The sequence below is a fragment of the Marmota marmota genome, unplaced genomic scaffold (assembly GCF_001458135.2).
Source record: "Marmota marmota marmota unplaced genomic scaffold, marMar, whole genome shotgun sequence".
Taxonomy (NCBI): domain Eukaryota; kingdom Metazoa; phylum Chordata; class Mammalia; order Rodentia; family Sciuridae; genus Marmota; species Marmota marmota.
The window spans coordinates 11,493,398-11,508,946 of record NW_026000048.1 but is presented as its reverse complement, the minus strand read 5'-3'; the positions used below and the strand labels follow the sequence as shown (position 1 = coordinate 11,508,946).

Genomic DNA, 15,549 nt, shown 5'->3' with positions numbered 1-15,549 from the left:
AGCCACTCCTATAGGAGTGATATTTAAGGAGTGAGGCTTGTAACCTCTATCTGGCCTTTCTTTCTTCCCAAGAGTCACTTAGAAGCAACAGCTAACTCCTAGAACCATCCCTAGTGCTGTTCACATTATCTGTGAACATCAAAAGGTTGTGCCTTGGAGATTAAGTCAGAGTTTGAATACTGCAGTCTGGGTGTTTTTGCTGGTCAGCACTGTTTTAGTTGCCTGAACTTAAAAAGTGATTTAACAGGGCCTGGATTGTGGCTCAGCAGTAGAGCACTCACCTAGCAGGTGCAAGACACTGGGTTCAATCCTCAGCACCATATAAAAATAAATAAAGGTATTGTGTCCAACCAACTACAACTAAAATATATATAAAGTGATTTATAAAGAACTACAAATTCAAAAAGAGACACAATAATTTCAGATTAAACATTAAAGTGTATATTACATTTGTCCTCTTTCAACAGGCATCTCAGAATGGGCTTGATGTAAATACAGTGAACCTATACAAATAATCTTGGAGAACACTGAATATCAGATTCCTTTATTTTTCCAACACAACTGAAACAGTTTTATTAAATAAAAGTTTATTGTCTACTGTTTACACTCATGTTGCTGCTATAAGTACAACAACAGACTTAAATTCCTAGCATGAATTACTCATTGTTCACCCCCACTGAACTACAGACTTTGCTTGAGAATTAGATCTTTGCTTTAGGGATTTAAAAAAAAAGAAAAGAATTGGGGCATATCATCTTGAAAGAGTATTCTCAAGTGACTGGCTGGAATTAGAAGGCATAGCCAATACAGTCAAACAGCACAGTATATGCTGTCCCTGGGAGGAAAGGAGGAATGAAAAACAGGAAGAGTAATCAGAAGCAATTGTTTCTGGCAACAGAAATACTGTCAATGCTTGATTTTGCTCATGTGGGCTAAGTGGCTGCTTTGGTAAGGAACAAATAAAAGATGGGGATAGGGATGGAGAGGGAGGAGGGAAGGAACATGGATACTATGAATTAAAAAAGTATAAAAAGTAATTATCTAAAATATAGATTAGATATAAATGTTCCAGAACTCATCAGATAAGCTCAAAAATACTGGAAAGTGGCAATTTGAACTACATTTATTTTTAAACAAGGGGGGAATATTAAGTGTTTTGAATGTTGTGTGCAAAACTAATCCATGTCACCATCTCACTGTCATGATTTGACACAGCAAGGTAGATGCATTGGTTTCCAGCATTACAGGCAACACTAGATGTACACTTTTTAACGAATAATGTAAACTTCAGTTTTAAGGCAGCTGGTACTAATGCTGCACACAGGCTTAGCTCTGTGCCCATTTCAGAAATGGGACTGTTAGCACTTGAAAACAAGAAACTGAGGGGGGAAAAGGGGAACCAGCATTATTTGACAAAAACAACGTGTCAAAATGTTTTCCCTTTCACACACACAAAAAGAAATATTTGAACATTTAGAAAAACAAAGCACCCATCCCACCAACTTCAGCCTGTTCCTTAACAAATATTTCAAAATACTGATAAATAATTGTGACTGCAAGTAGAATTCCAGTGCCAGATCCAATGGCCCCAAGGAAGTCAGCTAACACCGACAGGGCGCCAATGCACAAGCCACCAAATGCAGCTGCAGTGGGGATATACCTAGAAGACAAAACCCTTAGTCAGGCAGTGGAGCAGAATGTAAGAAGTGACAAATAAGATGGCAAGGTTGATTCTCTAAAGAAATACAAATTAATCAAATGGGAAGAGTATAGCATTGATGGGTTGTACATAATGGACGACACGCTGATGAGAAATTGTGATTAAGGCAATGACTTGACTCCCGTATTTAAAGAAAAAGGCTAATAGCCCAAAAAGGCAATATGTAATTTTTAGGACAGAAGATCAGAATCCTTGGCTGAGATTTAAGCATTAAATATTTAATCTTTTTAAACAAGCAAACATGTCAACAAATGGAACAAAATTTTGAAGATCCTCTTCAACAGTGATTCAACCTTAGTTGACATTGGAATTATGAGGAAGATTGTTTTTAAACAATGGGTTTTTATTTGAAATAAGGGTGGGGAGATCTGGGGGATACAGGAGATGAAAAACAGAATGGCAGAATGATGGCAGTTCCTGAAGCTAGAGGTTCACTACAGCACTCCACCAGAGCGTGCTGAAACAAATAAAAAGTTCACATGAAAACACTAGTGCCTTTTCAACAAGTCGTGCTGGAACAACTGGACACCCATCACACAACACAAAATGAACTCAAAAGTGCATCCCAGATCTACACAGAGAAGCTGAAACTTCTAGGAGAAAACAGGAGTACAACTTGAGTTTGGCAATGCTTTTTTAGTTACTTCACCAAAAGCATCAAAAACAAAATAAACTTGGGTTTCATCAAAATTAAAAACTTGTGCATCAAAGATCATCATCAAGAAAATGAATAGCCAGGCATAGTGGCTCACTCCTTTGATGTCGACGCTGAGGCAGAAGGATTGAAAGTTCGAGGCCAGTCTTAGCAACCTAGCGAGACCCCGTCTCAAAATTTAAAAGGACTGGAGTCCTAGCTCAGTGGTAAATCAGCTCTGGATTTAACCCACAGTACCAAAAAGAGAAAGTGAAAAAATAACCAACAGAATGGAAGAAAATATTTGAAATATCTGACAATTGTATTAAAAAAATAAAAATCCAAACCCAATTCTTAAAACTAACAAAAAGACAACCCAATTAAAAATGAGCAAGGGATCTGAACAAATATTTCTTCAAAGAAGAAACAGCATAAATAGCCAATAAATACTTGAAAAGATGTGCAACATCATTGGTCATATGGAAAATCAAAACCACAATGAAACACCTCTCCACACACATTAGGAAAACAAAACTCAAAACATTAAGAGCTAGTGCTGGTGAGACGTGCAGCATATGGAACCTCATCCACTACAGGAGACTGTTGCAGCCACTCTAGGAAGCAGTTTTGAAGCTCCTCAGTATATTAACCTGTTACTATATGACCCAACACTTCCCCTCTTAGACTAATGAAAATGTACATCCACAAAAAACCTGTACAAGTATGTTTGCAACAGCATTATTCATAATAGACAAAAAGTGGAAACAACCCAAATTTCTATCAGCCAATGAATGGATAAACAATGTAAAAAGTCATACAATGGAATATTATTCAAGAAAAAAGGAATAAAGTAATGATACTACAACATGGATGAACAGGCAAAGTGAAAGAAATCATTCATAAGAGTACATATTTATATGAAAAATTATACAGAATATACAAAATAGATACATCTATAGAGACAGAAAGTGAAAAGTAGTTGCAAGGGGTGAGGGGAGTGAGGGAGTCAGAATGAAGACTAGTGGATTAGTGAATGAAGAATAACAGTTGAGGGATGAAAAATTAGATCGTAATATTGTTCTAAATTAAAAACCCTATACTTCAAATAAGTACATCACACATTATGTGAATTATTGTCCAATAAATCTGTTAACAAACACCCAATGACAAAATAAATCACTGTTTCTGAAGGTGGGAAAGTAGTACTTTATAAAAGCCTCCTGGAGATTTTATGTCCAGCCAGCCAACAATGATGAATACTGATCTATATCATTTTCACACTGGACTGAACATAATTTCAATTAAAATACTTTGCTTAGGGGTCAGTTTTAATATGGAGAACAATTTATGTTTTGTGTTAAATTTGTGTTCTCTTGTGTGATGTAGAGGACATCTACTTTTTGATATGCATTTGAACAGATAAAGTGATAACAATCAGTGATGAAAGATTGAAATGCACCCACTCCTATGAAGGACTGACTCTAACAGGCTTGCTTACCTGTTAAGCTCGTGAACCATAGAGGTATCTCTGTGACCCCTCATTACCATTTGCTGTTCTTTTAGCTGTTTAGCTACCTGCAAGAAAAGAAAAAAAAAAAATTTTTTAAATCAAACTTCTTTTTCTCATACTATAAGTATTAAACCCAGAGGTATTGTATCACTGAACTACGCCCCCAGCCCTTTAAAATTTTATTTTGAGACAGGGCCTCACTGCCCAGGCTAGCCTCAAACTGGGATCCTCATGCCTCAGTATTCTGAGTAGCTGGAATTATAGTTGTGCACCACTATCTCCAAAGTCTTAACAGCTCACTGTTTGCTATCATTTCTGTGTGAAGTGCTTTCCACACACTAAAAAGTACAATGCAAGAACCTTGAAGTTAGATTTGTATCATACCCATAAAACCTGAATAAAACTGAGGCCTCAATGCTGCCAACTACATGTTAATCATACCCTAAACCAGTGTTTCTCAACCTTTTATTTTTCTCATTATCACCTCCCTAAAGAGAAACTGAATTTACTAAGGAAAAGATTTTGTTAGGTAGGGTTGAGTTTTGGAGGAAGAAAAAACATTATATTAATGATTTTTCACCTTGCAGGAACCAATTTCTTGCCTGTTGGGGATAATATTGCCTCATTAAAGAATGTATGAACAAAATATAAGTATAAATTACAAAAGAAAGAGTATGTCTATTACTAGTTTCACACCTAAAAAAATAATTATTTCAAATAAACCAAATACTTACATCTTTGGCTGAGGAACCAGACACTTCTATCCATGTCTTAGAAAAGAATGCACAGGATCCCAACATGAAAATGATATAAACAACCACATGGACAGGGTCCTCAAATATGGCACCCATGGACTCAGGAGGAGAAAGATAGTAACAGAGGCCGCCAACTGGGTAAGAACGAGCAGGTCCTCCCCCACTGACATCCTACAAACAAGAATAAAATGGACACATGTCCAATCTGACTGATCAAGAATATTTTTTTCTTTTTGGGGGGTAGGGACAGAACCCATGGCCTGGTACATTCCAAGTACTCTACCACTGAGCTTCACCCTCAGACATTTGATACGTTGCCCAGATTGGTCCCAAACTCCTGGGCTAGGGTGAGCACGTAAGCCTCCTGTATATCTGGGGTTATAGGTTGGAATACAGTTTTATGAATTTCAAATTTCTCAAATATTATTATAGTGTTTTAAGTTTAAAGTGCCTAGAGCCAATGATTCTGTATAACTACGGGAGTTAAGTTTTATTTTGCTTTGTTTTAGTTTTTTTTTAAACCTTTGTTTATTTATTCGTTTTTATGTGGAGCTGAGGATAGAACCCAGTGCCTCACACAGGCTAGGCAAGCGCTCTACCACTGAGCCACAACCCCAGCCCAGGAGTTAAGTTTTGCATCTATTACTTCACTCCTTTAAAATTGTATAGCATCAATTATGTACAATGCATTTTGAATATATTAACAGAAGAGTAACTTTTTGTAAATTTAAATTATATCTTACAAAATCTTTTTTTTCAAAACCTTTCTGAATATAGGAATATGATCACAATTAATCTCTTACATTCAGAACCTCAAATTTTCTGAAATATGTAAGAGTATCCAACTAAAGGTCTTTAATGATTATTACAAGTCTTAATAATACAATCAAAATACAGACCAAAAAAAAACAGCTCATTGCCTAAACTTCTTATGTTTTATAATTATAAGAAATAGTCTTTTTAGGGGCTGCGGATATATCTCAGTGGTAGAGTACTTGCCTAGCATGTGTGAGGACCTGGGTTCAATCCCCAGTACCAAACAAAATAATTTTTTTTAAATGTTGAAAAAAATAATATTTTCATAAATGTTTATAATAATGGGTTTTTATAGTAATAAAAATGAGAATAGCATGTATTTGCTCATATTGACATCATAGGTCAGAAGGGTAGGAAAACAATTTGGGTCTGTAATGATTAAAATATCTGGCTCCTGAATTTAAAATTTTCAAAAAATTTACTGTGCTATAGAATCACAAATCCCAGATTGAAAGCACTGTTTTCAGGCCAATTCAATTTACCAATAATTCTCACATTAAAAAGAATCTTACTCAAGATCACAACACTATATATACAGAGCCAACTCCTCAGTACATTTATTGCTATGAAATTCCTATCATGGTAATAACTATTGCTGAACGAATAAGGGAGGGACTACATCCTCCTTTTTCTCCTCTTCATCCCCTTCTCCTAGTTATAATTGCCAGAATACAAAATGTAATTAAATTTCTGTTAAATGAATAGAAAAGGAGTATTATGAATAAAACGAATCCTATTCCCTTCAACTAACATTCTAAATTGACTGTCTTTTCTGCTAAGTTTTTTAAATTACTCTCAATAAAAGCAGAAAGATGTTACCTCAAGTTATAGTGCAAAAGACAGCATATTAAAATAAATACTCAGAATAAGCACCATATTACAAGAATGAGTATTTTAAAATACTGGTTTTAGCAGAATGCAAATCCTAGAATTATATACTCCACAAAAGAATATAAGAAGTTAAGGCTTTTTGATTTTTGTTTTTAAGTATTTTTAGTTGGTTGTTTTTTGTTTTGTTTTGTTTTGTTTTAATCTTATAATTTTAAGAAGGAAATATTCCTTTGTCAGATGATAGAAGTTTAAACAAATCAAAATTTCACCACTAATAGAAACTCATACCTCAAAAGAAACATGGCTGGGCTGCTTTAGAAGAAGTTATTATAAAGAGGATCTATAAAAGTCAAGTCAGAATTTAATGGATTCTTTTTCTAACTCTTGTTAGTTTTGTTAATTACATGCTGATTTCCAGCCCAGTTAATCACAAGCTAGTTTACTGCCATTCAGGCCATGAAAAATAGAGGGAAAATAGGAAAGAATGATTCTAGTATCCCATATGTTATCTGCAAATTTTATCAAATAAAAAAACTGCTACAGATAATATAGGAATAAGACTATAAAACAAGAAATCACTTTTCATGAAAGCAATCGTGATTTCAGACTAAAAGGTCATTCAAATGATATATGAAAATGCTTCCTAGACAGTAAATAGTAAAAAATACTTGGTCCATCTTAGTTTTACAACACTTACCAATTCTAGATAAATAAACTCTGTTATAGGCAAATTAATCTGAAAATGTTATAGCAACTGCTTTAATGTCTGTCTCATTCAGTTAAAAATAGATCCATGAAATGAAAATTGTATTAAATTATAATACTTAATATAAATAAATGAAATACTCACAGCCCACTGTCCTAGTAAATTTACTAAAAAGTTGCCACTAAATCGAACAGACAGCATCTGGGAAATAACATACAGATTTGAAACCAGAGCAGACTGAAGAATAATGGGAATGTTCGAGGTGTAGAAGAGCTTGATGGGATAGCTACTGTACTGTCCTCGATACCGGGCCGACTTAATGGGCAAGTCAACACGAAATCCCTAAAAAATGAAATGAAGAGTAAGTAAGAAGAACTGAACTGTACATATCAAGAAAAGAGGGCTGGGGATGTGGCTCAAGTGGTAGCGCGCTCGCCTGGCATGCGTGCGGCCCGGGTTCGATCCTCAGCACCACATACAAACAAAGATGTTGTGTCCGCCGATAACTAAAAATAAATAAATATTAAAAATTCTCTCTCTCTCTCCCCCTCTCTCACTCTCTCTTTAAAAGAAAAAAGAAAAGAACACAAGTAATAGAAGGGGGCATAAAAAGATAATGCAAACCAAAAAGCTCCCCTTTTCATACACCAACTTTCTCTTCTATTTCATAAACACCAATATTTTACAGCTTCAGACTAGAGGGTAAAGAATAGAATTATTTGCTTGACTTAGATCTTGAAACACTGGCAGGTTAGACACCAGCATTTCAAATGGAATTTGAGAGCAAAATAAGAATTCACATCCCATTTACTTCAGTGAAAAGATTTTACTTACCTGAAAATATATTACAACAGCAAACACGAAAACTGTAGCAATGAGGTTCATAAGATTGGGCAAGTTCTGCCGGTAAAAAGCTTCCCTTAAAGCTCGGACTTTGTCTGTCCTGGTTGCCAACAAATGAAACAGAGCTATGACTGCACCCTCAAACTCAGTACCTAAGAAATCAAGACAGAAACAAACTGTACAGGTCTTTTCCAAAACTGTCTCAAAGGTCAAAACAAATAACCTGAAACTCCAGTCAAAGGAATTCACCACTTTTGCTTTACAATAATAGCGTCATGTGTGCAGATTCTAAACACATTTAGATCACTGAGGCAAATCTATCTTTTTTGTATAAATCTGAAGTTTTCTCAAGAGACTACTCTTTATGAAAATATCCAAAGTAGGATTCTACCAAAGAAAATATTTCATTAATGAAGATTTGCCTCCCCTTTATACTTTAGGGAAAGGAAAGGAATATTTTTAGGAAAAATAGAAAAGCAGCAAAGCAGAATAGAAATGTCAGAATCAAAGGATATAAGGTGACTCTATCAAGCTCGCTTTTAAGTTTATTGTAACATTAATAAACCATTATTGATATTTTCTTAAGGCTGGCATCAGAGTTTGATGTTAATCGGTTAGACAGGATGACAACTGAGAAAAATGGAGAGGGGTAAAGGGGAAAAACAGAATGGAATCTTTCAAAACTTAGATGCTATTACAAAGCCAATTAGAGGAAAAGCAAAAGTATAAGTGCTCCCTGAAGATACGGTAAGAGACAGTCTTTTTTGCTTCAGAAATCCTGACCCACTTTTCATCCCTTTAGGAATACTGCAGTCGGTCAGACAAGTGACTTTTGCAGCAATGGATTAAGATCAACAAACAACATTTTTAAGATCTGTTTGCAATCACTGAAATTTTAAATGAGCAGAGGCTAATACATAGTTATCATTCTTTGTGAAGTACTATTGCAGACTCTACACATCTCTGCTTATCAAGTTTTGAACAAAATAGCATTTGTTGTCTCCTGGGGCAGCAAACCAGAATGGCTACAGGCATGTATTTCTACATTATGGACTCATGTCCAGCACACATCCAGCAAAACTCGTGCAGTTGCAGTCACTGTGCAATGTACCTCTGCCAGTGTTAATGGTAGTGGGACTAAAGGCCTTCCAGACAATGGTTTCACAGATGTTGGTGGCAATAAAGAGGGAAATACCAGAACCCAAGCCGTAACCCTTCTGTAGCAGCTCATCTAACAGCAGCACAATCAAACCAGCAACAAACAACTGTGGGGAAAGAAATGCATGTAAGCGGAAGCAAGAATAAACTCAAGAAAGAGGGGAGATGAACACCATGGACTATTTCAAAGTACTGGCATTTTCAATTATCAAACCTAATTGTTGCAGTATCACTATTGGGAGTTTTTGACCTGCTTTAGTTTTAGTCAAAGTCAATTCTGAAAATCAGAGGATCAGAAATATTGTTATATTATAAAGCAGACATTTCAACTTTTAAAGTATATTTATAATATCTGAATAGTTTCTCTTATAATGTTTAACCAGGGCCTATTTGAAAAAGCACAATAGAACAAATATGATCACAGATATATAGAATTTGACAGTAAGAAGCTAAAAACATCTCAAATACCCCCCAAGTAAGTAAAAGGCTGAAAGAATTATAGAATAATACCAAGATGCAATTTTACAGTTTCCATTTAAGAATAAGTATGAGGACTATGTTGATACTTCTCAAAAAGTAGTATGTATATAATATTTTACATATTACAAGTACTACATATGTCTAGAATAAGTCAAAAAGTAAAGCACACATTAATTTATGTACACAGGTTATAATCAATGTAAAAACACATTCTATTCTTATGAGGGACAAGGATTGGATGTAAACTGAAGACAGTTAAAAATCTGCCAGGTATTTAAGCTCATAATTTTTTTTTAAAAAGTGAAAGCATACTAACTTTAATTTTGTGATATTGAACATTCTTAACTTTCTTCTTGGAGAAGACATTTCTGTAAAAGCATGCATCAATTAAAAACAATCCATAGCCTTGCAAGTGACCTCCTCAGTCATATGACTCCTTCCCGACTTGAATAACCTAATCAAGAGGGGAAGGAAAATATGCTTCTATGCCCCCAATTTCACACAGGTCGCCCCCAACACTTTTTTTTTTTTTGGCAGTGGTGGGCATCTAACCCAAAGTCTCACACATGCTAGACAAGTGCTCTACCACTGATACTTTAAAGAGAACCTCCTACAGAAGTGAGGAAGTCACTTCAATTCTTCCCAGCTCTGAAGCCACTCATCTCATTATCTACTCACTTTGTCTAAGATCACCTGTCAGAAGAGAGATCAAACTCACTACAGTATACCATTTAAGCATGCTTACCTTATACAATGTTTTTTCCTTAACTACTCTTTCAGTGGTTGTACAAAGCCTAACTTTTCTACCTAAGGTCTTTTAGTTTAACTTTCAATTAAATGGAAAAGGGTACAATTCTCAAAACTTCTACGAGAGATCACCCTATACTGTTTGAAAACCAAGTTTGACATTTTGACAAAATAAGAAAGACGTGAGGAGTTAGTACTAGATTTTGCTTTGACAGCAATTATGTAATGAGTGAAGACTTCAAGCACAGATACAGAAACCCATCTCCACGCAGGGAATACTAGCTGTCCACAAACCGTCAAGCAACCAGACTGCATTATCATGCGCTCTGATAAACGACCTGTCCAAAGTCACAGGGCAGCTCTGGAACAACTGTAATTCTCCAGACCCCCTATGTTGGAACAGTGTCAGTCAGACTACAGAGTGGTTCATCAATCAGACTCAAGTATTTCTAGTGGGAAAATGAAATGATGAAGAAATCTGAGAAACGGTTTTTATAATTAAGGGAATAAGAATAAAGAAGCTAAAAATCAGGCATGCATTTGAAAAAGGAACCAAATCAGGAAGAAACAGCAGTATCTCCATGACTAGCACTGTAAAAATAGAAGAGTAGCTGCATTTACATGTAGAATGTACATCTATGTACATTATGAACATATGGAAGGAGTGTAAAAGTACCACTTCACATTTCCAAACCACACACACACACACACACACCCCACTTCGTACAAAATATACTTACTTTTACTACATGCCATGCACATTGATATTTTCTACTTGTGTTTTAAAGATCTTAATCAAGTCCCACTACTTAGATTTCAAAACCCATTAATAGAAAAACACTGGCCATGTGAATAAGACAAGACAAATTAAGATGAGAAATACCTTCCATAAAAGCATGCAAGCAGTTTTCAAAACCTATGTTTCTAGGTGAAAACACTGATGTCCAATCATAGCTCTTCAGTGTATCCACATATTTTCAATGTTAGCAATGCCTTGAAAAGACACAAATGTATCACTTCCCACCTATAATCAAACATGACATATTTCTTTGTACATTAATACTAGAAGAGTTAACCATAACACAAACATTTTTATACCAGAATTTACTTGAAGAAATTAGTACATATACACTTGTTTCATTTTTAAAATATAACAATTTTTATATTTGTGAATACTGAAAATAAATATCAAAATAGTTTAACTCCATTTTATATAAATTTAAATCCATAGTTGACTCTATAAAAAGTCAATCTTTATCTAACTAACCCAGAGTTGTTCACCTAAGGTCACTTAGGATTCCAAATATATCCTTAGGAAGGTACTAGAGAAATAATGAATAATATTCTGAGAGCTAGATGCCAGTTCTCAATGTTTTGTTATTGTTGTTTGTTGTTTGTTTTAATCAGGGTTCTTTTGGGCTGAGGGTATGGTTCAATGATAGAATACATGCTTAGCATTCTTGAGGCCCTAGATCCTGGGTATAACCCTCCTCCCCCGACCAAAAAAATCAGGGTTATCTTAAACTATGGGTTACCAGAAACTCAGAGGCTGAGGCAGGAAGACTGCAAATTTGAGGCTAGCCTTAGAAATTTAGAAAGGCTCTGAGCAACTTAGCAAAATCCTGTCTCAAAATAAAAAACATAAAGGGCTGGAGTTATAGCTCAACTATAGAGCCCTCCTGGACACAATCTCCAGAACAACAACAACAACAAAAAAGATGGGCTATACATGTAGCTCATTGGTAGAGGGCTCATCTACCAATGAGCTACATGTATGAGTTCCTGTGTTTGATCCCCAACACTATAAAATAAGGCAACAAATGGCCTATTAGTATCCTCAACAATGCCATCAGTATATAAAAAGATCCTAAGCACTGTATGTTAAAATCCAGTCACCAGGGTATCTTCGCTCCCCATCCATTTCATTTTTGTCTTACAATTCCGATTGTTATTCCAATTTTGTCATGTAAAAGTGATTGATAAATGGAGAAATAAATATTATTTTCTAAGAAAATGTATCTTATATCAAGTGAAAACACACTGGGGCTAGAAAGCTACCAAAAACCCAATAATCCATTAAAAATTCCTAACCTCATCAAAAGATCAAATAGTTCTATCTCATTAGAAAAGCTATCTCTATTGTTAATGATGCCAATAAATAAACAATTTAACTCCTTGTTCTGAATCATACTTACTAAAACAATCTTACTTATTATGATTTGCTTCCTATGTAAGGTTTCTCATTAAAAAAAGAACACTCAACCATGCCAGTCTGGAGATAGTCCTACTTCTCCATATATAACACACACACACACACACACACACACCCTCCAAATGGTGTTTAGGACTATTTTAAAATGTTCTTCTCAGCTCAATCTTTTGAATCCTAAGAAAAAATTTTCTATATTCTAATTTCATAGAGTGACCAGGATGATGCATTTCCAAGAAAACCAGGACACGATACTACTCACTATTAAATAACTTAAGCAAACTTCTTTTCAAAACACAATACTATTCTGTAACTTAAGTACAATCTATTCTTGGGTAATGTCTCCAAGTGACTCTTAAACATTGTTCAACAGAGAAATATCTTCTAAACTTTACATCAAACTTTAGGATACTTAGTACATTGATAATTATGTGGGCTTTTTAAAAATTCCATTTAAAATTGTCCTTAAAAAAAAAAAACTCATATAATATAGGTATGTGTCTATTTACAGTATTTCATTAACACTAAGAAACTGCCAAAAAATAAATAAATATATAAAATAAGAAATTGTTATTTTAAACACCATTATTTTGTGTGCCAACAAAGACAATACTGCCAATTAATCTATGGCACAATATCTTATAACAAAGAATCTTTATATTCTTATTAAAAATAGGTATTTTAAACTTTTATCATCTATCTTGTTTTTTCTGTGCCTTTCTATATACAAAATCGTTTTAACAATAAATTACAAAATATTTAAGACACTTTAGACAGCAATTTAACCTGAACACTTATTATATCAACAGTGTGCATAACCAACTGATGTAATGACAATCTGAGCAGCTATATCCAAGCAGACACTCATGCACTGAAATGACAACTTCTGTGACTGCCACCTGGCTGATAGCAATTACAAGCCACTATAGGAAAACATCCTGATTGTAGAGACATCAAATGTGAAAGATGTATATCTCAGAATCAATGCAATTCAGGTGATCGATAGTTCTTTAAAATATTGTACAACTATAAGGTTGTTAGAATAAATTTTAATTTTTACATCTCCCAATTTATACACATCACTTCAGAAATCAAAATATTATAATAAAATAAAACAATTTAAAAGGACATGAATATAACAATTGCTAAAGAATTGTTAGAAAAGAAAAAAAGGAATTAAACTAATAAAAAAAAATGGAATTAAACTGCCTTATTTTCTGCATAGGAAAATGTAAGATTTCTTACCTGAATAATGATAAGGAGACAGATCCCAGCACCCATTTCCGCAGGGTCTCCGTACATTCCGGTCATGACATACACAATGGCTTGCCCAATGGTAATGATCATACCAAATACTGACAAAAATTGGGGGAAAAGGATTATAGGCTTACAACAAAGACAAAAAAAAAAAAAAGATTACAGAAAATATCTTTGCCCCAATCATTCCCAAATTTGGAAAAGGCTCTTTAATTGTATTAATGCTCACGTTTCTGGGCTCCATTGAATAGAGCTCTATCTTTGGGTGTATCTCCCACTTCAATGATTTTGGCTCCAGCTAACAACTGCATAATCAAACCAGATGTTACAATTGGGGAGATACCCAACTCCATTAAAGTTCCTATAAGGGAAAAGAGTAAACAATTTTTACTATATACAACACAGATTAATTTAGAAGCCACCAAGTCCTAAATGGCATTTCTAGTGACACATATTTAAGTGTTAGCAAGCAAATTTTCATTCATTAAATATTAATTGCTAAAAAAAAAAAAGCTCTCATTTATTAACACAACACTGCATTGAATAAAAAAATTACTATAGTACCAAAAGAATGTTTATTTCTATAAATTCTAAATTTAAAATGTTGAAGAAATCCTTTTTAAAAAGAAATCTTCCAAGGGCCAGGACCATAATTAAGTGGTAAAAGTGTGGTCATCACCACCAATTAAGAAAAAAGAAATTCAAATTTAAAAACAAAACAAAAAAATCCTAAGATTTCTGTCCAAATAATTATTTTTAAAACTTAAAGCTTTTTTTATAATGCAAAACAAAAACTGCCTAACAAGCCCAAAAATTACACACTAAGTTAATAAAAGATGATACTGAAGAATATTTTGTAACTCTTCTAAGGTAAAATTTAAAATTACCTAGGAAGTAACCTAAACCATGCAGAATATTTAGTGACATAAATAATGTTCATGATATAATAGTGGTTAGAAAAAAATTAGAAAATAGTTAAGTATGGTTTGAGTGCATTTAAGTGGTAAATTAACTTTTTATTTTAATCTGATCATTTAGATATTTATTGTTTCTCTTCATCTCAGTGGGATTATGAATGATTTTCTCTTATACTTCTAAATCTTTTCTTTACAAAAAATATGTATTGCATTTATAGTGAAAATTAATAAAACTAAATATGCTAACTGTGCAGGGAGTTATGCAGAATAAGTAATTCACATGTTCACAACTTAGGCTTTCATGGGCCACTCTGTCACATCACTCTCTTAAATCCTGGCTTTCATAAATGCCAAAAAGTATCCTGTAATATGAAAAAACATTCTATTGAAAGAAGATTTTTTTAATTTAATGTATTTTAGGGGAGAATTCTTGATGTCTTATCAGCTACCCCAACAAAGATAAAGACTTTTTATTGTTAAAGGCTTAGAGAAAGAGAGAGACTGCTTTTCAAGTCGAATCACCAAAATTTATATAAAACTATCAAATAGATCTATCCTAGAAAGAGACTAAATCAAGCTTTTATGAAAATCTCACACAGGAAATATGGCACTTTAAATCAGAAGAGAAAAGAAAGATAAAAAGACCTGGGCAAATGATTGGTCATTTACCGACAATTAAATCTAGATTCCTTACCTCATTACCTGTATCAAAATAAATGCTGGATATATGGAAAACTTAAATACAAAAGATAAACAACAAAAGAACCAGAGGAAATACAAGTAAGTATGCTCATAATACAGAAAAGAAAAGGCCTTGTTAACCATGACAAAAAATCCTAGAAACCATATTGAAAAAGGTGGAAAGGGCTGGGGATGTTGTTCAGTGGTAGAGCACTGCCTAAACTGTGTGAGGCCCTTGGTTCTATTCCCAGCATCACCAAAAAAAAAAAAAAAAAAAAAAAAAAA

At 34.1% G+C, this 15,549-nt stretch overlaps 1 protein-coding gene across 2 annotated transcripts in view; it reads right to left on the bottom strand.

The window, feature by feature from the left end:
• Window positions 1-528: 528 nt before the first annotated feature.
• Sec61a2 (SEC61 translocon subunit alpha 2) overlaps window positions 529-15,549 on the bottom strand; it is a 27,396-nt gene continuing 12,375 nt past the window's right edge. The window contains exons 4-11 of one of the 2 annotated variants that reach the window (XM_015495206.2): window positions 13,896-14,027; window positions 13,655-13,764; window positions 8,927-9,080; window positions 7,807-7,967; window positions 7,117-7,314; window positions 4,599-4,790; window positions 3,853-3,929; window positions 529-1,660 (exon numbers count right to left, since the gene is read on the bottom strand). In XM_015495206.2, the coding sequence (XP_015350692.1) occupies window positions 1,474-1,660; window positions 3,853-3,929; window positions 4,599-4,790; window positions 7,117-7,314; window positions 7,807-7,967; window positions 8,927-9,080; window positions 13,655-13,764; window positions 13,896-14,027 (1,211 nt within the window). In that variant the 3' untranslated portion in view covers window positions 529-1,473. Of the gene's footprint in view, window positions 1,661-1,922; window positions 2,178-3,852; window positions 3,930-4,598; window positions 4,791-7,116; window positions 7,315-7,806; window positions 7,968-8,926; window positions 9,081-13,654; window positions 13,765-13,895; window positions 14,028-15,549 lie in introns of those variants that run through there. The other variant, XM_048812662.1, reaches the window with a different exon arrangement.